This window comes from Heloderma suspectum, chromosome 11 (assembly GCF_057233095.1).
Source record: "Heloderma suspectum isolate Gila_16-S chromosome 11, 16-S_ref, whole genome shotgun sequence".
Classification (NCBI taxonomy): Eukaryota; Metazoa; Chordata; class Lepidosauria; order Squamata; family Helodermatidae; genus Heloderma; species Heloderma suspectum.
In genome coordinates this window covers 13691496-13713600 of record NC_139468.1, presented here as the reverse complement: position 1 = coordinate 13713600, position 22105 = coordinate 13691496, and the positions used below count along the sequence as shown (strand labels likewise).

At 48.7% G+C, this 22105-nt stretch overlaps 1 protein-coding gene across 1 annotated transcript; it reads left to right on the top strand.

Moving 5' to 3' along the window:
* The first annotated feature begins 1545 nt into the window (after positions 1 to 1545).
* FAM219B (family with sequence similarity 219 member B) lies at positions 1546 to 21849 on the top strand. The gene is made up of 6 exons (XM_084816915.1): positions 1546 to 1649; positions 12244 to 12340; positions 13032 to 13122; positions 15633 to 15710; positions 16307 to 16355; positions 18624 to 21849. Exons 1-6 carry the CDS (start codon positions 1569 to 1571, stop codon positions 18777 to 18779), a joined length of 552 nt encoding a protein of 183 aa, XP_084673041.1. The 5' UTR covers positions 1546 to 1568; the 3' UTR covers positions 18780 to 21849.
* Positions 21850 to 22105: the final 256 nt, after the last annotated feature.

Genomic DNA, 22105 nt, shown 5'->3' with positions numbered 1-22105 from the left:
GGTGCGTGGGGGGGGTGGGGAGGGAGGGTAATTGGAGTCACCCATTTCTACAACACTTAACTTGTTTGGATATCTCCCTGATTTCATTTTCTATTTTAGGATCACCCTGGGTGTACTGGCCTGGGGACAGGTTATTGCCCCCCGGTACTAAATTACTTTTGGAGCCTGGTATTGTCACCCACAATGATATTGTGGAGTTTGCCCCTCTTAGGGCTTCTAGTCTGCTTGATGCTATTATGAATTAATTATATTTCTATACTACCCAATAGCTGAAGCTCTCTGGGTGGTTCACAACAATTAATGAGCCTCTATGCCCTTTTTGATATACAGAGCAACACCACCTCCAGTACACCATGATCGTATCCTATTGGTTCCATCATACTAGGTTTCCGTTCTGCCTGCTATATTCAAGTTATCCTTTAAAACCAAGCACTCCCACTGCTCCTCTCTTGGTTTGGAGACTTCTAGCATTACCATAGGAACACCTGTACATGGTGTCCCTCTTCAGATGTCTCTGGTGTGTGCATTTTCCACTGTAGCCCTTAGGCCACCTTGACTGGTTATATTTTACTGTATACTCATGGCCTGTTTCCCCCCTATACCTGTTTGGGCAATCATAGGGCTGGAAAAGGCTGAAGCACGTCAGATTGCAGCTCACATTACTGAAAACTTTTCTGTCTCCCTGTCACCCAAATCCTGTGCCTTGCCCATTTGAAAGGTTACAGGTTAGGGAGAAGGCTAGTGGATAGACATCTAGTTTTCTGTGGCAGAGTGTTTTCAGTGGAGTGGCTTTCAGTCATACCCCATCCACACCCACATGCTGCAGTAAAGTGAGGAGTATGCCTTAAGATATCTATATGGTTGTAATCATGCAGATTTGTCTAGGGTTTTCCAGAGGTATACATCATATTAAAGGCTTTGAATTTTCTGGAAGCTGTGCCATGACTGAATTGGGGGGGGGGGGGAGTGAGAGTGGATGTAGCCTTTTCCCTAATATGCTAGCTTTCTACGTGCAGGGATTCGTTGGTTGGTAGGTATGGAGGGGCATTCCACCTCGCCTGCGCACAGACACGCCGCTTGAAATGATCCGGCCGATGTGTCTCCTCCAGCTCCCTCCTGAGAATTCGGTCTTATCTCGAGCTCTGCATTCTAATAATCCTATCCGAAAGAGAAGCCTCGTCTTGAGTTTTCTCGGCTGTGAGATAAGATCCGAAGCTCTGAACGATCCAAGAACAGCTCCGCTGAGAAGGCACCGGGGTACCACAGAGGGCGACACCCCCAGAAGGCTGGAACGGCCCCTCGAGCTCCTCCGCGTTTTCTGTTCCAAGGGAGAAGGAAGATGAGCCGCCTCTCATTGGTTGAGTCCCCTCAACAGCCAATAGGCGCCGCGAGCTCGGGAGTAGGGGCGGGGAGGGCAGGACGCCAAACCTTGACCAATCGGGGAGAGCGTCAGACACAAAAATTTTGGACGTCTGCGCTCGGGAGAGGCTCTCTCCGGGTTGGTGGGCCGGCGCGATGACGCCGAGGGGGCGGCGCGGCTCTGATGCGGCTCTCCGGGCGAAGGGGCCATGGCGACGGGCGATGGAGCCGAGGCGGAGCCGCCGAGGCGGAGGGATGCCGGGCCGCAGCCTGGGCCGAGCAGCGACCCGGTGAGAAGAGGCTTCTCGGGGCCTGGGCGGGCCTCGCCAAGGGGCGGCCTGGCTGGCGGCTTCTGGTTCGGGGCCTCGCCTTGGAGCGCGGCTGGGCCAGGCCGAGAGGCCGCCTCGCCTAAGTAGCCCGGTACCACTGCGCCTCTGGGAAACACAAGGCCGCAGCTCTCCTCTGCTGCTGCTGTCCCTTCCCTTAGGGCAGCCTCCCCCACCCTGGCGCCCTCCAGATGTGCTGGGCTACGACTCCCAGGCCCCCCCACCCTGGCGCCCTCCAGATGTGCTGGGCTACGACTCCCAGGCCCCCCCACCCTGGCGCCCTCCAGATGTGCTGGGCTACGGCTCCCAGCCCCCCACCCTGGCGCCCTCCAGATGTGCTGGGCTACGGCTCCCAGCCCCCCTGGCGCCCTCCAGATGTGCTGGGCTACGACTCCCAGCCCCCCACCCTGGCGCCCTCCAGATGTGCTGGGCTACGACTCCCAGCCCCCCCACCCTGGCGCCCTCCAGATGTGCTGGGCTACGACTCCCAGGCCCCCCACCCTGGCGCCCTCCAGATGTGCTGGGCTACGACTCCCAGCCCCCCCACCCTGTCGCCCTCCAGATGTGCTGGGCTACGACTCCCAGGCCCCCCCACCCTGGCGCCCTCCAGATGTGCTGGGCTACGACTCCCAGCCCCCCACCCTGCCGCCCTCCAGATGTGCTGGGCTACGACTCCCAGCCCCCCCACCCTGGCGCCCTCCAGATGTGCTGGGCTACGACTCCCAGCCCCCCACCCTGGCGCCCTCCAGATGTGCTGGGCTACGACTCCCAGCCTCCCCCACCCTGGCACCCTCCAGATGTGCTGGGCTACGACTCCCAGCCCCCCACCCTGGTGCCCTCTAGCATCCCCCTAGCCTTCCCCACCCTGGTGTCCTCCAGATGTGTTGGACTGCAACTCCTAGCATCTCCTAGCCAGCTTTTCCCAACACTAGTTCAACTCACCTGGAAGGAACCAGGTTGGGAAAAGACTGCCCTAGCAAGTAGTATTGAGTGGTAAACTGGTCCTGTGCGTGAAGGCTCCATTTGTAGTTGTCCTGGTTAAAAGTTGTGCATGTAAACCACGATTCTGGCTAGTGAAGTCCTTCATTTGAGCAAGAGCCCTGCTCTTCAAACCAAAGGTCTAGGAACATAGGAAGCTGCTTTCTACGGAGTCAGACCCTTGGTCCATCTAGCCCAGTACTGCTGACACTGACTGGCAGTGGCTCTCCAGGGTTTCAGGAAGGATTATTTCCTAGTCCTACCTTGTGATGCTGGAAATCGAACCTGGGACCTTCTGCATGCAAAGCCGGGGCTCTGCCACTGTGCTACGGCCCTTGCTTTAAGTCCAGCATCTTGCTTCCCACTGTGGCCAACCAGAGGCCTCTGGGCAGCCAACAAGTAGGGCCTGAAGGCAGTAATGCCCAGGCATTTACTGTCAGCATCACCTGCCCTACTCTGTGTACCACCAGCAAGAGCCATTAAGCTAGCAGGTACTAGGAGCAGGGCTTTCTCAGTGGTGGCCTTGCACCTTTGGAATTTCCTCCCCAGAGAGATACAGCCTCATCCCTGTTGACTTTAAAACAAAGCAAAACAAATATCCTAAGGACTCACTTATTGCAGTCTCATTTGGTGCTTAAAAATCTCTAGCTGCTACTACTTTATGTGTATATGTGTTTAATTGTAATTGTATATTGATGTTTTTGTAATACTGTAAGCTGCCTTGTGAGGGCAGTGCGCCTTGAAAAGCAGGTTAAGAATCTGTTAAATAAATATAAGCCAATAGCCTGCCCCTGCTATTGCACCCTTCTCCAGCAACTGGCATTCAGATATAGACTGTGCCTACATGTGGAGGTTCCATTTTTGTCTGTAATGGTTAAGACCTGTGGCCAAAGTGATCAATTGATATTATTTTTCATAACGTTATCTTGCTGTGTCTCACTAAAGAGCCACCTTCCTCAGCATATTCAGTTTTACGCAGTGGTCCTGATGCCTCTAGTAAGTCCTCAAACAGCTGTCGTGGCTAAATATTAAGAGTTCTGCTGGATCAGACCCAAGGTCCATTTAGTGCCGACCACATACCCGCCTTCCCCAACGTAGAGGTGTTTTCAACTACAGCTGTCATTGTCTCTAGCCGGCATGGGAATAGTCTGGGATGATGAGACTTGTGCAAAATCTCTGAAGGACCCAGTTGGAAGACTGCCATATAAGAACCAAATATTTTCTTAGTCTGGCATTCCCCAACCTGGGTCTCTCCAGATGTGTGGACTACAACTCCCATCACTCCCAGCCAGCATGGCCAGTGGTCAGGGATGATGGGGGTATTGAGAATTAGATTTGAATGGCTGCCTGGACCCGCAGTCTGGGGGGCAAGGGAGGTAGCGGGGCTACTCACTGTTGGAGGAGTGGGGTTATAAGCCTTACATCACATTACCTCAAGGCTGTGTACTTAGTTCTTTTTCCCACGGAATTCTATTTTATTTTGAAATAAAGTTTTTAAAAAAGAGGCAATGAAAACACACACCCAGCAATGTAACAAGATCACTAAAGAAATAAACTCACTGTTTATCATTCTTAATATATCATGGGTAGGTTGGTGGGACAGCTTCAGTAAAACAGCGTAAGGAGGAGCTCGCTACTATGGCATATGCCAGGTGTGTGTGTATTAGGGAGCAATCCTTTGGTTCCTAGACATTGTCTGAGGGGCCATAGGATACTGGGGATTCCCCCCTCCAAGGCCAGAGACAGCACTCTGACCTCGGAAGTGGTAGTCAGAGATCCAGCCCCCCCCCCCCCCCCCCGCAGCTGGCATAGAAAGAACCATGCTGGCTGGCTTCCAAGCTTGGAAAAGTGATCTCGAGAGGGGGAAAGGGGGTGTTTTGGTAGGTGGGAAGGAGAGGCAAGTGGAGAGGCCAGGATACAAGCTGTCCTTGAGGTCTCTACTGACTCCTTCCCTTTCTGTTTGAAGTGCTGTTGCTAGACGGGCAAAAAAGCCCGTCTTGTGAAAAATGCAGGGCAGGAGGACGGGGAGGTAAAGATTGCCTCTGTCGCTCCTGCCCTGCATTGGATGATCAGAAGCCTCTGAGTTTGGGGGCTTCCAAACATCGAGGGCACAATTGATAGGATTGTGCCCTTAGTGTATTAGTCAGAAAAAATATAGATGTCTGTACTTGATTGGAATTTGATCAGAAGCTTTGAGGAGCTTCATGGAAAATAAACAGGTATCATAGTGACGTAATATCTTCTTTAAAATTAGGATTCCTTTGTTGCTGCTCTTGCTGAGTAAGTTTTTACGTAATCCTAATCTTCCAAATATTATCTAACCACTTCTATTTAGTTGGTTCTTTGGAAACTTCCTGCAGGTTTGGTTCTTCCCACATTATCCTCACAACAAGGCTGTGATGTGGATTAAGCTGAGAGAGAGTGACTGGGCCAAGGTCTTCCTGTGAGCTCCATAGCTGGGGCAGAAGAATCTGAATCTGAGTTTCCCCATTTCCAGTGTGACACTAACCACTGCACTGGCTCTTCTTGGAGTTGATGAAGAGATCTGGTTTTCAGACGAGAATGGAATTGGAGGGTGGTGGGCTTTGAAAGTTCCTAGGTAGACTAAGAAGGAGAAATTGAATGGCTATCAATGGCTACTAGTCCTGATGGCTATATGCTACCTCCAGTATCAGAGACAGTATTTCTATGTACAGCAGTTGCTGGGGAACAAGGGCGGGAGGGTGCTAGTACACTCATGTCCTGCTTGTGGGTTTCCCGGGGCAGCTGGTTGGTCGCTGTGTGATCAGAACGCTGGACGAGATGGACCCTTGGTCTGATCCAGCAGGGCTCTTCTTCTGCTCTTATGAGTGAACAAACAACTAGATCTGTAAATGGAGCGCGGTAGTTGAACCTTGGCTTCTGTGCTTTTCAGGACTACTGTAGGCTGTGCATTTGGACAAGCAGGAGTGGATGGAGAAAAAGCTGGAGTGGAGCTCGCTTACTCCCTAATACTGTAGGTTGCAAACCTACCTAGTGAAAATAATAGGGAGACTATAATAGGGGAATAGACTGGGAAGCTCTGTGCACAGCATTCAGGAAAAGTAAAATGTCTGTTGGGAGATTCCTGACCCTCTACTTCTGCCTGCCAATACCCCTCCCTTCCTAGGTCACTGTTGCTGGGATGAACCTGTTCCATTTCCTGCATGGCTTTTAGTGCTGAGTACAGGAAGCACTATCATAGCTATCAGGGACATTCAGATCTTTCCTGTATAGTTCTTCTTGTGTATTCTTTCCACCTCTTCTTAATCTCATCTGCATCTGTTAGGTCCCTGCCTTCTTTGTCCTTTATCATGCCAGTCTTTGCACAAAACATTCCCTTGAGATCTCCGATTTTCTTGAAGAGATCTCTAGTCTTTCCCATTCTGTTGTTTTCCTCGATTTCTTTGCATTGTTCATTTAAGAAGGCCTTCTTGTCTCTCCTTGCTATTCTCTGGAACTCTGCATTCAGTTGGGTATATCTTCCCCTTTCTCCCTTGCTTTTTGCTTCCCTTCTTTCCTCAGCTACTTGTAAAGCCTCATCAGACAGCCACTTTGCTTTCTTGCATTTCTTTTTCTTTGGGATGGATTTCGTTGCTGCCTCCTGAACAATGTTACAGACCTCTGTCCATAGTTCCTCAGGCACTCTGTCTATCAGGTCTAATCCCTGAAATCTATTCCTCACCTCCACTGTATATTCAGAAGGGATATGATTTAGGTCATACCTGAATGGTTTAGTGGTTTTCCCTACGTTCTTCAATTTAAGCCGAAATTTTGCAATAAAAAGCTCATGATCTGAGCCACAGTCAGCTCCAGGTCTTGTTTTTACTGACTGTATAGAGCTTCTCCATCTTTGGCTGCAAAGGACATAATCCATCTGATTTCGATATTGACCATCTGGTGATGTCCATGTGTAGATCTGAATGTCCCTGATAGCCATGATAGTGCGGTCACTGAACTTGAGCCGGACATCCAGAGAGTGAAGTCAAGTGGGCCTTAGGAAGCATTACTAACAACAAAGCTAGTGGAGATGACAGTATTCCAGCTGAGCTATTTAAAATCCTAAAAGATGATGCTGTTAAAGTGCTGCATTCAATATGCCAACACATTTGGAACACTCAACAATGGCCACAAGACTGGAAAAGGTCAGTTTACATTCCAATTCCAAAGAAGGGCAACGCCAAAGAGTGTTCAAACTACCGCACAATTGCGCTCATTTCACATGCCAGCAAGGTGATGCTCAAAATCCTACAAGCTAGGCTTCAGCAGTATGCGAACTGAGAACTACTGGAAGTACAAGCTGGGTTTCGAAGAGGCAGAGGAACTAGAGATCAAATCGCCAACATTCGCTGGATCATGGAGAAAGCAAGAGAATTCCAGAAGAACGTCTATTTCTGCTTCATTGACTACGCTAAAGCCTTTGATTGTGTGGATCACAACAAACTGTGGCAAATTCTTAAAGTGATGGGAGTACCAGACCACCTTACCTGTCTCCTGAGAAACCTGTAGAGGGTCAAGAAGCAACAGTAAGAACCAGACATGGAACAACTGAGTGGTTCAAAATTGGGAAAGGAGTACGACAAGGCTGCATATTGTCGCCCTGCTTATTTAACTTATATGCAGAGTACATCATGAGAAATGCCGGGTTGGATGAATCAGAGGTCGGAATTAAGATTGCTGGGAGAATTATCAACAACCTCCGATATGCAGATGATACCACCCTAATGGCAGAAAGCGAAGAGGATCTCAAGAGCCTCTTGTTGAGGGTGAAAGAGGAGAGTGCAAAAGCTGGTTTGAAACTCAACATTAAAAAAACTAAGATCATGGCATCTGGCCCTATCACTTCCTGGCATATAGAAGGGGAAGAAATGGAAGCAGTGACAGATTCTACTTTCTTGGGCTCCAAGATCACCGCAGACGGTGACTGTAGCCATGAAATTAAAAGACGCTTGCTCCTTGGGAGGAAAGCTATGGCCAACCTAGACAGCATAGTAAGAAGCAGAGACATCACCTTGCCGACAAAGGTCCATCTAATCAAAGCCATGGTTTTCCCAGTAGTAATGTATGGCTGTGAGAGCTGGACTATAAGGAAGGCTGAGCGCTGAAGAATTGATGCTTTTGAACTGTGGTGTGGAGAAGACTCTTACGAGTCCCCTGGACTACAAGGAGGTCAAATCAGTCAGTCCTAAAGGAAATCAACCCTGAGTGCTCTTTGGAAGGACAGATAGTGAAGCTGAAGCTCAAATATTTTGGCCACCTAATGCGAAGAGAAAACTCTCTGGAAAAGACCCTGATGCTGGGAAAGACTGAAGGCAAAAGGAGAAGGGGACGGCAGAGGATGAGATGGCTAGATACCAGCACCGATGCAATGAATATGAACTTGAGCACGCTCCGGAAGAGAGCAGAGGACAGGAAGGCCTGGCGTGCTATGGTCCATGGGGTCACGAAGAGTCGGACATGACTGAACAACAACAACAGGAAGCACAACTTCTCTGTGGAAAATGGCACTCAGAATGATCTCAAGCTGGCTTGTAAACCCCACACCTTCAAAAGACCACATGAAAACAATCTGATGATCAAGCAGTCTGAGTGTGTGAAAACTCAGGCTCGGCTTCTTGTTAGGTTCTACATCTTTGTAATCGCTGTCTTTCCTTTGACCTTGAAATGCATGTTGAGCTTTGAAGAGGGAGGAGGCAGTCGGTGAGTCTGTCTCCTGGACAATTTGGACAAAGGGGGCTTTGACAGAAATATTGTATTGGCAGGTTATGACTAGGAAGTCTTAAGATTGGGGGTGTATAATTTAACAAGGCGGGTTAAGATTTTTGAAGAGGAGAGTCTGGGTTGGATCCAAACTTAATTATTCTTAGAGTAGGCCCATTGAAATCAGTGGGTCTTACGTAGTCATGATTTCAGTGGATCTACTGAATCCAGTCCTTCCCCCTCCCCTATAAACTCGTATCTTATGTTTATTGGTTGTTGTTGTTCAGTCGTTCAGTTGTGTCCGACTCTTCGTGACCCCATGGACCATAGCACGCCAGGCCTTCCTATCCTGCGCTCTCTCCCGGAGCATGCTCAAGTTCATATTCATTGCATCCGTGATGCTATCTAGCCATCTCATCCTCTGCCGTCCCCTTTTCCTTTTGCCTTCAGTCTTTCCCAGCATCAGGGTCTTTTCCAGGGAGTTTTCTCTTCGCATTAGGTGGCCAAAATATTGGAGCTTCAGCTTCATTATCTGTCCTTCCAATGAGCACTCTGGGTTGATTTCCTTTAGGATGGACTGATTTGACCTCCTTGCAGTCCAGGGGACTCGTAAGAGTCTTCTCCAGCACCACAGTTCGAAAGCATCAATTCTTCGGCGCTCAGCCTTCCTTATAGTCCAGCTCTCACAGCCATACATTACTACTGGGAAAACCATAGCTTTGATTAGACGGACCTTTGTCGGCAAGGTGATGTCTCTGCTTCTTACTATGCTGTCTAGGTTTGCCATAGCTTTCCTCCCAAGGAGCAAGCGTCTTTTAATTTCATGGCTACAGTCACCGTCTGCGGTGATCTTGGAGCCCAAGAAAGTAAAATCTGTCACTGCTTCCATTTCTTCCCCTTCTATATGCCAGGAAGTGATAGGGCCAGATGACGTGATCTTAGTTTTTTTAATGTTGAGTTTCAAACCAGCTTTTGCACTCTCCTCTTTCACCCTCAACAAGAGGCTCTTGAGATCCTCTTCGCTTTCTGCCATTAGGGTGGTATCGTCTGCATATCGGAGGTTGTTGATAATTCTCCCAGCAATCTTAATTCCGACCTCTGATTCATCCAACCTGGCATTTCTCATGATGTACTCTGCATATAAGTTAAATAAGCAGGGTGACAATATGCAGCCTTGTCGTACTCCTTTCCCAATTTTGAACCAATCGGTTGTTCCATGTCTGGTTCTTACTGTTGCTTCTTGACCCTCGTACAGGTTTCTCAGGAGACAGGTAAGGTGGTCTGGTACTCCCATCACTTTAAGAATTTGCCACAGTTTGTTGTGATCCACACAATCAAAGGCTTTAGCGTAGTCAATGAAGCAGAAATAGACGTTTTTCTGGAATTCTCTTGCTTTCTCCATGATCCAGCGAATGTTGGCGATTTGATCTCTAGTTCCTCTGCCTCTTCGAAACCCAGCTTGTACTTCCGGTAGTTCTCGGTTCGCATACTGCTGAAGCCTAGCTTGTAGGATTTTGAGCATCACCTTGCTGGCATGTGAAATGAGCGCAATTGTGCGGTAGTTTGAACACTCTTTGGCGTTGCCCTTCTTTGGAATTGGAATGTAAACTGACCTTTTCCAGTCTTGTGGCCACTGTTGAGTGTTCCAGATTTGTTGGCATATTGAATGCAGCACTTTAACAGCATCATCTTTTAGGATTTTAAATAGCTCGGCTGGAATACTGTCATCTCCACTAGCTTTGTTGTTACTAATGCTTCCTAAGGCCCACTTGACTTCACTCTCTAGGATGTCCGGCTCAAGTTCAGTGACCGCACTATCATGGCTATCAGGGACATTCAGATCTTTACTGTATAGTTCTTCTGTGTATTCTTGCCACCTCTTCTTAATCTCATCTGCTTCTGTTAGGTCCCTGCCTTCTTTGTCCTTTATCATGCCCATCTTTGCACAAAACGTTCCCTTGAGATCTCCAATTTTCTTGAAGAGATCTCTAGTCTTTCCCATTCTGTTGTTTTCCTCGATTTCTTTGCATTGTTCATTTAAGAAGGCCTTCTTGTCTCTCCTTGCTATTCTCTGGAACTCTGCATTCAGTTGGGTATATCTTCCCCTTTCTCCTTTGCTTTTCTCTTCCCTTGTTTCGTGAGCTACTTGTAAAGCCTCATCAGACAGCCACTTGGCTTTCTTGCATTTCTTTTTCTTTGGGACGGATTTTGTTGCTGCCTCCTGAACAATGTTACGGACCTCCGTCCATAGTTCCTCAGGCACTCTGTCTATCAGGTCTAATCCCTGAAATCTATTCCTCACCTCCACTGTATATTCATCAGGGATATGATTTAGGTCATACCTGAAAGGTTTAGTGGTTTTCCCTACGTTCTTCAATTTAAGCCGAAATTTTGCAAGAAGCAGCTCATGATCTGAGCCACAGTCAGCTCCAGGTCTTGTTTTTACTGACTGTATGGAGCTTCTCCATCTTTGGCTGCAAAGGACATAATCAATCTGATTTCGATATTGACCATCTGGTGACGTCCATGTGTAGAGTCGCCTCTTGTGCTGTTGGAAAAGAGTGTTTGCTATGATCAGCATGTTCTCTTGGCAAAACTCTATTAGCTTTTGTCCTGCTTCATTTTGTACACCAAGGCCATGCCTGCCTGTTATCCCGGTGATTTCTTGACTTCCTACTTTAGCATTCCAATCCCCTATGATGAAGAGGACATCTTTTTTTGGTGTTAGTTCTAGAAGGTGTTGTAGGTCTTCATAGAACCGATCAACCTCAGCTTCTTCGGCCTCAGTGGTTGGGGCATAGACTTGAATTACTGTGATGTTGAATGGTTTGCCTTGGATTCGTACTGAGATCATTCTATCATTTTTAAGATTGTACCCCAGTACTGCTTTTCCCACCCTTTTGTTGACTATGAGTGCTACTTCTAAGGGATTCTTGCCCACAATAGTAGATATGATGGTCACCTGAATTAAATTCGCCCATGCCTGTCCATTTTAGTTCGCTGATTCCCAAGATGTCGATGTTCAATCTTGCCATCTCATGTTTGACCACCTCCAGCTTACCTTGATTCATTGATCTAACATTCCAGGTTCCTAAACAATATTGTTCTTTACAGCATCGGATTTTCTTTTCACCGCCAGACACATCCACAGCTGAGTGTCCTTTCGGGTTTGGCCCAGCCGCTTCACTCTTTCTGGCGCTACTTGGAAGTACCCTCTGCTCTTCCCCAGTAGCATATTGGACACCTTCCGACCTGAGGGGCTCATCTTCCGGCGTCATCTCTTTTAGCCTTGTGATACGTTCCATGGGGTTTTCTTGGCAAGAATACTGGAGTGGGTTGCCATTTCCTTCTCCAGTGGACCACATTTTGTCAGAACTCTCTGCCATGACCTGTCCGTCTTGGGTGGCCCTGCACGGCATAGCTTATGGCTTCACTGAGTTACGCAAGCCCCTTCGCCACAACAAGGCAGTGATCCATGAAGGGGATCTTATGTTTATACTCCCCTATAAACTCCTATCTTATGTATACCTCAGTAGGGACTGATGGTCCTACCTTCAAGAGGGCTGAACTTGAAGATGATGATGATATTATTTTCTTAATATAATTTTATTAATACAATGATGATGATAATGATAATTCTATCCTTTACAGCAAACTCTCACACAGTGGCTTACAATAAAGCAATACAGCAATGGAATAAATAAGACATAATAAAACAAGCAGATAACATATATAAGGGCCAGTGCTAAAAAGCTTGGCAGAATAAAAGGCAGGAGAGTAGCCTTACGTATGATTTTGTTGCATTCTCTTTTGAGGTGGACAGTGTTCAGTGCAACAGCTGTTAAACTTGTACTCCTAACAGGGGCAGCGGGAAAAGAAGAAGACAAACAGGCAGGCCCTGGTGGAAAAAAGGGGTCCATACATCATGAGCAAAGCTCCTTCTCTTCAAGACAAACTGCGTAAGTTCTGATTGTTTGGTGGTTTCCTGGTTGGAATGCAGTCCCTAGGAGCTTTTCCACAATGGAATTCGGCTTGTGGGGTTCAACACCCCTGCAATAGGGTATGGAGTCTGGGGGATAGTTCCAAAGGCTTCATAGGATCAAGGAAGGGAAGTTATGGAATTGACTAAGGAAGCAGGGATGGTCTTGGTTTCTCTAGTGCTAGGTAGAAAGGGTTCCCTCTTTGCTGCAGGAAGAGGGAAAGGAAAGGACAGATCTTGCAATGCAGCAGTCAGAAGAGGAGCCAGCATCTTCCCAGCATCAGAAAACTGGGATGAATTCACATGCATGTTTACTGCATGGGGTGGGGGTAGTATCACCACTTGTCTCTTCCCTGTGGTGTCTCCAATGGCACGGTGAGCCAGTCGGTGCAGCAAGCATTGGCGTACCCCTCCCCATTTCTGGATTTCCACAAGTTGTGGGAGCTGGGTCGACATCCTGCTGTGCAGCCAGAGAGTCTGGATGACCAGCCTTCAATGCCAGTGGAGGAGGCACAGGATGGATTCTTTCCCCCGCAGTAGATATTTATGTAAATGTGTCTCCAGACAGCACTGACTGATGGATGGTGGTTTATGGGAGGCAGCCCTCCCTGGGAGCATGGAGATCATGAATGCTCATGAAGTTTGTGTTGCTGTCTTTTTTTGGGTTTCAGAGAAACATCGTGAGATGGCGAAGGTGATGCTGCGGAGGAAGGGAGTGCTTTCGGGAGCAGTCCAGCACCAGCCCAAGCCAGCAGCCAAGAGGTCCAAGCTGTTTTCCTCTTATTGTTGAATGGTGGTGATTGCTTTTCAGAATTGCCCAGCATGCAGGGCGTACGGGAAGCTGAGCATCTCGATAACCTGGCCCCAGGTGTCTGTTGGATAGCTGGGAGGATGAGGAACAGTGTACGCAACCTCTGGGTGCAGAAGAACCGCAGTTCGTCGACATCTCAAGGCAGACCACTGCTGGTCAAGGCCATGGTGCCTCCTCTGCACTTGCAATCGGCTCCCTCCCACAGCCAGGGTATAATCTCATCTAGGTCCTGGTAGTGGCAATAGGTGAATTATATTTCTTCCCCCTCTTGGGGAGCTGCTCTGTTTTTGACCAGAGTACTTTGCTCTAGAGCACGAGTGGGGAACCTCTTTCAGCCTGAGGCCCGAATTCCATTTTGGAGAAGTTCTCGGGGCTACATTCCAGTAGTGGGTGTGGCTGAAGGCAAAAGTGGGCAGGGCCCAAATGCAAGAAATACCTGCATACTATTGCTTAAAGCTCTTACTGCCAGTAAATAAGCCTTAGAAGAGGCATTTCGTCCTTTTGCAGTAGGGAAAAACCTGCACCAAAGCTGGGAAAACACCAAATGATTGGCAGTTAGGGAGAAGGGGTGTGTGGCCAGGGGAAGGGGGCAGGCCATCTGGGGAACCCTGGAGTGGGGCCCCTGGAGGGCTGGCTTTGGCCCCTGGGCCTGTCGTTCCCTATCCCTGCTCTAAGGAGATCACCCCAGCAGTGAACACTGACATGACAACCCATGTCTGGCAGGATAACCTGCAAAACAGACTCTTGGCCTGGATAGCTGCAGCTCTTGGTTTGGGTGGGTGTATTAACTATAATACCCACTTATTCTATCTCAGAGTTGGCAGCGCTCTCAAATGATCCACTGCAATTTCAGGAAATCCACTCCTACAATATCCTTGATAGGTGGCTGTCCAGCTTCCAAGGGGAGTCCACCACCTTGGTAGGCAGTCTGTCCACTGTTAAACAACTTACGGCCTTCAGGGAAACACCATAGCTCAGTGGCAGAGCTCCCACTTTGCATCCAGGTTCAGTCCCTGACACCTCCCGTTAAAACAAGGATGAGTTAGCCAGATGATGGGAAAGACTCCTCTCTATCTGCGACCTTGGAGGGCAGCTGCCGGTCAGGGCAGACAATGTCTGACTAGATCAGAAAATAGTCTGATATGGTGTATGAGAGCTTCCTCTGTTCTGTAGGCTGTTGGTGGTCTTTGAGAAGCCAATGCTGTCCTAAGCTTAAGAGTGCTAAGCTTAGCTTCAAGCCTGCTGTGTTGCACCAAGGGATGTTCAAGGTGTACTTGAATGCACTCCTTTTTCTCCTCCCTTGCTTCCTCACCTGACACAAACCAATATCCTTAGCAGGATGCATGAATGGGTAATCACAAAGCTACTCAGCATAGCACAGGCAATCCTAGGTATTGTGATGCACATGTTGTGATATCTGTGAAACTGTAGAAATTGTAATGGGGGTGGTGGTGGGGGCAGACATCAGCCCATTCTGGAATCCTTCCATTCTGTTCACCTTTAAGAAAGCCAACTGCTAAGGAAGGCTAAGTGGAATCTCAAGTCAGAGTGGGAGCCAAGTGAGGGAACAATGATGCTGTGCCCATTTGCTCGGAAGGAAATCCTACCTAATTCAGTGACTTGTAAGTGTGCGTGAGATGGCAGCCATGGTGCCTTACCAAGCTCTTTCTACTGCTCCCTGTGAGTTAACCGGGGTGGGGGGTGGAGGATGGACGAATTATGAAAACAAGCCAAGGCATGCAGAGATGGACATAATGAAGATAAGGGCCATGGCTCAGTGGTAGAACACCTGCTCTGCATGCAGGGAATCCTCAGTTCAATCCCTGGCATCTCCAGGTGGGGCTGGCAAAGACCCCTGTCTGAAACTCCAATGAGCCACTGCCGATCAATGTAGACCAACCTTCCCCAACCTGGTGCCCTCCAGATTGTTGGATTACAACTCCCATAATCCCCGGGCACTGTGGTTGATGATGGCTAGGGACGGTGGGAGTTGTAAACCAACACATCTGGGGGCACAAGGTTGGGGAAGGCTGGTGTAGGCAAGATTGAGCTAGATGGACCCCGGGTGTAATTTCATATAAAGCCACTTCCTCCGTTCCATATACATCGATTTGATATCAGAATCCGTACTTGTGTCCAGATTCTGTACAGCCCCATATGTATGTTGTTTTACTACATGTTTTCTTCTGCTATTCTTCAGCTTCTCCTAACCCCACCTCCCCTGCCCCCAATCCCAAGGTCTTCATTCATTGCGGGTGTCTGATTTCACTTTTTAATTTTGTTGTATCATCACAGCATCTGCAAATTGGCTTCCCCTGGGCTGTTTTGTGGCTCAACAAGGTTTCTACATTTGAAGACGGTTCTCTGTCTTCCACTTTGCCCCGTCTTCTTTCCCCTTCCCCCTTGTATTCCCACACACTTGGAAGCTTCATGCGGACTTTGTGCGTGCCTCTTTCTCCAGGTCAGTGAAGTTCAACAAGGGCTATGCTGCTCTCAGCCAGACCTCAGATGAAACCCTGGTCTCCCTAGACTCAGACAGGTGAGTGGGAGAACTTGATTGATGGTCTTGGGTGGGACAAGCCAAGGAGGTTTGGGGGAGGGGCCATAGCTCAGTGTGATAGAACACATGCTTTGTCTGCAGGAGGTCCCAGGTTCAATCCCCGGCTTGTCCAGGTAGGGTAAAGAGAGAATGCTGCCTAAAAACCTCAAGAGCTTCTGCCAGTCAGTGTCGACAATACTGGGCTGGAAGGACCAATGGTCTGCTTCAGTATAAGGCAGCTTCCTGTGTTCCTGTGTTTGAACGCTGGCCAACAGCTTAGATGGCTTTCAAAAGGGGATTCATCAGATTCATAGAGGATAGGGCTATGACTGGCTGCTAATCAGGATGGCTGTAGGGAACCTCTGAGGGTTATTGCCTTCAGGTCCTGTTTATGGGCTTTCTGTGGCATGACATGGCAAACACGCCACACCACTAGCTGGACTAGATGCACCTTTTGGTCTGATCCAGCCAGGCTGTTCCAGTCTTATGGGCGACATGCTTCCTGTGATGGTGCAAAGCCCTCTGATTTTTAGCAATGAACCAGAAATGAGAAATGGCCTTTTGAGTTGTCTTGACTCTCACTGTTCTTTTCCTAGTGACGGGGAGCTGGAATCAAGATGTTCCTCTGGTTACTCCTCTGCAGAGGCAAGTCTGATGCATGCTTTGTTCCTTATGTACACTTAAGTCGATACTCATGTCATACTGTGTTTTTGTTTGGGGGTTGCCTTATTTGTTTTTGCCTCCTTCAGTAGACCCTTCCAATGGTGGTGAGCACCTGGGGTGTGAGTGATGATGTTTTAGGGAGCTGCATTGATGTTTCCTTCACAGGTTGCCCATCCAGGGGTGGGCGACCTGCGGCCCAAAGACCACATGTGGCCCTCGGCCTAATTTCAAAACCCTTTTGCATGCAGTCATTTCAGACCTCTTGCAAGAGCGCTCTGTCCTTTCCCTGGCAGCCTGCCGGAAGAAAGAGGGAGAGAAAGGGGGGTAGCAGAAGGAGAGACAAAAGGAGGTGGCAAAAAGAGACAAGGGGTGGCCCGCCTGCTTTGGCTCTGGACCTGCCTGCCACTGATATGTGGCCCCTGACAGATTACTCACAAGGGAATATGGCCCTCAACAGAAAAAAGTTTGCCCGCTCCTGCCTTAGTCCCTTATACCGGGACAGCCACATCTGCACATTTATATAGTTCATGCAATAGGAAATGGCTCCGAATAAGGAGAAATTCTTCCAACTTGGCCAAAGTGTAGGGACGTGCAGCTGTATGGTCCTTTTTTGCTGGTCTTGTAAAGCTGCCGTTAACTCCCTACAGCTCCCTTGAAAGGGAACTAAGGGTCAGGTCTGATGTTCATGTTGCACACATTTTGTTTAAGTCCACTGGCTCTGAATGGGGAACTTGGTCCAAACTTAATCTATTTTTGACAAGGGACAATGTTTTATGGGGGGAGAGAAGGGAACCAGGTGTACAAAAAGGTGCTTAGAAAGAGGATTGAGGAGTCTGAATACAAGGCTCATTCACATAATCCAGATTCAGTTATTAGATATGTCGGTTATCCTAAACTGATTCTGCTGGCTTGGCTCTGAAGGACTCTGAAGGACAGTGCTGAAGGAGTTGCACTGGTTACCAGTTGTTTTCCGGGCCAAATTCAAGGTGTTGGTTTTGACCTTTAAAACCCTATATGGTTCCGGCCCAGCCTATCTTAAGGAGCGCCTCCAGCAGCACCAGACAGGCCGCTTAACAAGATCAGCCTCGGATGGCCTTCTCTCTGTCCCATCAGCCAGGACAGCTAGACTGGTGGGGACGAGGGAGAGGGCCTTTTCTGTGGTGGCCCCCACTCTGTGGAACTCCCTCCCTAGGGAACTCCGTCATGCCCCCTCTTTAATGAGCTTCCGTCGTGCATTAAAAACGTGGTTGTTCAGGCAGGCATTTGGGGTGGGTTAGGGTATTTTAGAAAATGTTTTTATTGTAGAATTTTATTGTTTTAAACTGTTTTATTGTATGTTGTACATCGCCCAGAGTGGCTGGGTGACCAGCCAGATGGGCGATTAATAAATTTAATAATAATAATAATAATAGTAATATTGGTGCTCTGCATGAGCAGAAAGCCCCATCAAGGGGGGGTGTCCCTGATTTTCATCTTGCTGTAGCCCCCTCCGCCCCTGGCTCCACATCCCATTCTGTGCATAATGGCCCCCCAGTCTTTTTATGGGGGTGCAAGGAGCTGCAGCAGGATGGGGGAGGGAAGAATGCCCCATTACATGAGCAGGACTCCACTCATGGAAGTTTGAATCCAAGCCTTGCATCTGCGTTCAAGGAGTAGTTCCCTGCAGAGTTGACCATACACTCCTGGTTGATTGTTTCCATTAGTTTCCATTGAACCATGGACTAAACAGCCCGTTTTACACTGGTTGAAAACAAGGAAGTTAGGAGCCCCTGATCTTACTCAGGAGGTTGGAGTTCATCTTGGAAAGCTGCTCAAAGCAAGCTGATTTGTGAGTGAGTGAGTGAGTGAGTGCGTGCGAGAGAGAGAGAGAGAGAAGCTCTTAAAAGCTGGAAATCGAAATGAAATAAAGGGGTCATTTATCTCATGTAAACTGGCCCACCAAAGCCTGACGATGCTGGAATCTTTGGCCTGAGCTCATGGTATGGTCCTGAGCATACAGCAAGATAGCTGTGTGTGCTTTCTCTAACTCTTCTCCACAGCCATGAAGGCCAGAGCAGTGTCTTTTTAAAGCACACCGCTCCTCCTGTGCAGGACTTTCCATATCCGTGGGGTTCCTGGAATCCAAACAACATGGTCTGTGTATGGATGCGTGGAACAGGCGCAGTCCCAACCACGACACCAACATTGTCAGTTACAGCGATTCCACATTCAGCAGATGTTTTCACCTCCCTCTCTTTTTTGGCTTCTCAGGTCAACCAGGATCTCAGCCGCCAGCTGCTGCAGGACGGGTATCACCTAGATGAAATCCCAGATGATGAGGATCTCGACCTCATTCCTCCCAAACCCATTTCGTCCTCGCCTTGTTCCTGTTGCTTCGGGGAATCTGCCTCCTGCTCCGTCCAGTAAGAGGTGGCACTGCACAGGTCAAGAAACCAGCACTTTTTCCTTTCTTTTGGACGCGTAGCTGCCTGACGCGGGGGGGAGCAGCCAAGTCCAGCGTTGAACCTTTGGTCAGACCAACAGGGCGGGGGAGGAGAAAGGACTCTTTGGCGACGGGAAGGACGGCACATACCATTGCACTGCTGGTGCTTGCTCGGGGAGCCGAGCGTTCTCTCAAAGCTGCTTTCTGTGGTGCAATATAGGAGTACTTTAGGCGCCTGTACTCAAGAGGCTGACAGCCAGCTAGTTTACCTTGCCCTAGGGTTGCCTTTGTGGCAAAATGCTGCGCAGTGGAGGAGAGAAGAAGCCAGAGTGAGAGTTTGCATCCTTAAGGGCAAACCGCCAAGCTCTTTTCTTTCTTTTTTGGTAAAAGTGAATGAAGGCAGTTAAGACTCTAGTTTATGAAACTTTTGAGATTGCAAAAAAACCAAACACTACGTCGTTTCAGAGGCTCAGACGTAGGGTCAGGGTAAGGATTTCCTGGTCTGCTCAGGATCCTACACTGAACTTCAGTACTCGGACCACCGTGATTTAGGATGGTGAAGCCCTCGCAGATGGGATGCCTTGGTGAGCCCTTCCTAGGAGGGAGAAAATTGAGCCACTGTGTTTGCAGGCCCAGCTGTCTCTCAGTCTCCACCTAGCCATCTGATGGCTTCGGGGTCCAAAAGCAATTGCTCTCCTGCCCTTCCAGTCCCTCGAGGGATTTCCCCAGCAGTCTTGAGCAGCTGGACAGTCTCCATTTGGCTCAGAACACTGGGATCCTGGCCTCATGAAAGAGACCTACTTAAGCAGGGGGCAGCAGGGTTTTGGGGAGAGCTTTTCCCATGGCTGATGGGATGGCATTCATCCCTCCTGCCCTGGAGGCTGGTCCTCTCTGTGAGACAGGGCAGTGTGGGGACGAAACTGACACTCCTCTGGGAAGCGGCTGATGTCGGCGGGAAGACTGCAGATCGTTGACAGTTGGTCCTGGGTCATTTGCTGCTGTGGTTGACTTTGTCGGGAGTGGGCGCTGATTCAGATGATCTTGCCTCTTCCCCCATCTCTCTCTTTGGAGGCTGAGAAGGGGAATGGAAGACTAGGGTAAGGTCTTGGCAAGCATAGCCTCATTTCTATGTTGCCTGCATTGGGGCGATCAAGTGTATAGATAATTGGCACTTCCTGGCACAGACTTCCCCGACCTGACGCCCTCCAGGTGTGTTGGACTACAACTCCCAGCACCCCCAGCCAGCTATGCTGGTTGGGGGATGCTGGGAGTTGGTAGTCCAACGCTCCTGGAGGGCACCAGGTCGGGGAAGGCTGCCCAAGTGCCTGTGTTTATTGAAGACTTTGTTACGAGGACTTAATCCATATAAAAGCACATCTCTCTGGACCCACTTCATGCAGGAGCGGGGAGTTTGTTTCAAAGCTGCAGGAAACAAGAGGTGCTTCCCCATTGATTTCGGGCAGCCTGCACAGGCAGCATCACTGTCTGTTTTCCATCTGTACTAAGTGATGGTGGGTGGCAAGAGCTAAGATCCATCCATCTCTTCTACACTACGTGTTGGTTCATTTTATGTAGCTATCACAGAGAACAAGGAGGAGGGATCTGCCAGCATTGTCTGTCATCCTTTTACCTAGGGGTGGGCAACATATGACCCACGAGATACTTTGCCCTACAACTCCCATGATCCTTCACCATGTTGGCTAGGGCTGTTGGGAACAATAGGCCAAATCATCTGGAGGGCCACAAGTTGCCCATCCGTGTTCTAACCAATGCAGGTGCTGGAGCTATTTTGGGGGTTGCAGGGTGGGAGGGAGAGCCCTGCTTGCCAGTAACCTTGGGCAAGTGGAAGGAGCTACCCATTCATCTTGTGTAATATTTTGGGCAGTCTCACTGAGCTTGTACAGTGGGGGCAGCAGGAACGAGTCGTTGTTATTGTGGCCGTCTCTGCTGCATCGGACTTTGGGGACCATAGCTGGGCGTTAAACTCTGTGGTCTAAATGGCACTACCAGTTGGACAGCAGGGGGCCCAGAGGTCTTCAACTGCACTTACCTGGCGTAGGCAAGATGCCCGTGGGCATCTTTTTGCTATTCGTAGTCAAAGGCGGCTGCTGATTTTTCCAGGACTGCTGTTATCGATAGGCATGAACTGGCTGGAATAGAGCCTTGCCCTTGTCGCTTATTTGCAGAGGTTTCATCCTAGATCATCACACCACCACCACCACCCTGGCCTCATCTAGCTAATCCCTGGGTAAATGCATGGGATTTGGGAAGCTGAAAGTTTCCCATTGAAATGTGTTCTCTTTGCTTGCTCTCTTAAAAAAAAAAAAAAAAGTTGTGGGGACAGAAGAGGAGCTCCTGGCAAGAGACAATACCACAAACCAATGTTTGCCCACTGCTCTGTTGGGGAATATCACCAGCAAATGGAGTTGAATAAAGCTCCACCTTACAGCTCATCAGTAAAAAGGGTGAGCTTCTGCATACCCACATGTAGAGTTGGTTGCTGGTGGAGCCACTGGATCATGCAGGCAGCGGTATTTTAGTTGGCTTTCATTTTCTTCTATTTGTTTGGGTGCTGCAAACAGCGCTTTGCCTGCAAAGCCCTCCAGAGATGGCTTCTCTGCAGTCAAAGGTAGACACTCATGACTGAATTTGAACCCGCCATTCTAAATTAGTTGAAACAACCCTTAATGACATGTGCTTTGGAGGGATGGTGGGTGGACTAAAACACTAGCTGGTCAGGGAGACATACAGCCACTGGATCTCTGCTGTGAGGCAAAGCCCTATAGGCAAAGGGATGTGTGTCATTGTGTGCTTCTGTGTCATGAGGGAGTTTTAGAGTGTAGAGGGAGATCAGTGACTATGCCTGCTAGAGGGTTAAAAAAGCTGCCTTAAAATATTAAAATGCATTGTATGTAATAATAAAAAAACTGAAATGCAGAGGACAATCCTATTGGATATTTAATTTTATTGTATATAGAGAGAGCTATCTGTCATTGTTTTTGTACATTTGGAGCAAGGGAAGTGTGTATCAATAAAACTCCACCTTGTACTGCACAGGCTTGTATCCTTCTGGTGCACATTAAAAGGCATCCAGTGGGGTTCTTATCAGTGTCTAATGTGAGGGTGGGCAAACTGTGGCACTCCAGGTGTTTTAATGTACAATGCCCATCATCCATCACCATTGGCTATGCTGGTTAGAGCTGATGGGAGTATTCATTTCATTCATATCCCACCTTTTTCCCTCCCGAGGAACCTGAGCCTTCCTCCTCTCCATTTTATCCTCATCACAACCCTATTAGGCTGAGAGTCA

What these genes read in the sequence shown, in the direction of transcription:
- FAM219B (XM_084816915.1), top strand. Translation starts at nt 1,569, where the DNA reads ATGGCGACGGGCGATGGAGCCGAGGCGGAGCCGCCGAGGCGGAGGGAT. An exon ending in CCCAAGCCAGCAGCCAAGAG is followed by an intron (nt 13,123 to 15,632) that starts GTCCAAGCTGTT and finishes CTCTTTCTCCAG; the next exon opens with GTCAGTGAAGTTCAACAAGG. An exon ending in CTGGTTACTCCTCTGCAGAG is followed by an intron (nt 16,356 to 18,623) that starts GCAAGTCTGATG and finishes TTGGCTTCTCAG; the next exon opens with GTCAACCAGGATCTCAGCCG.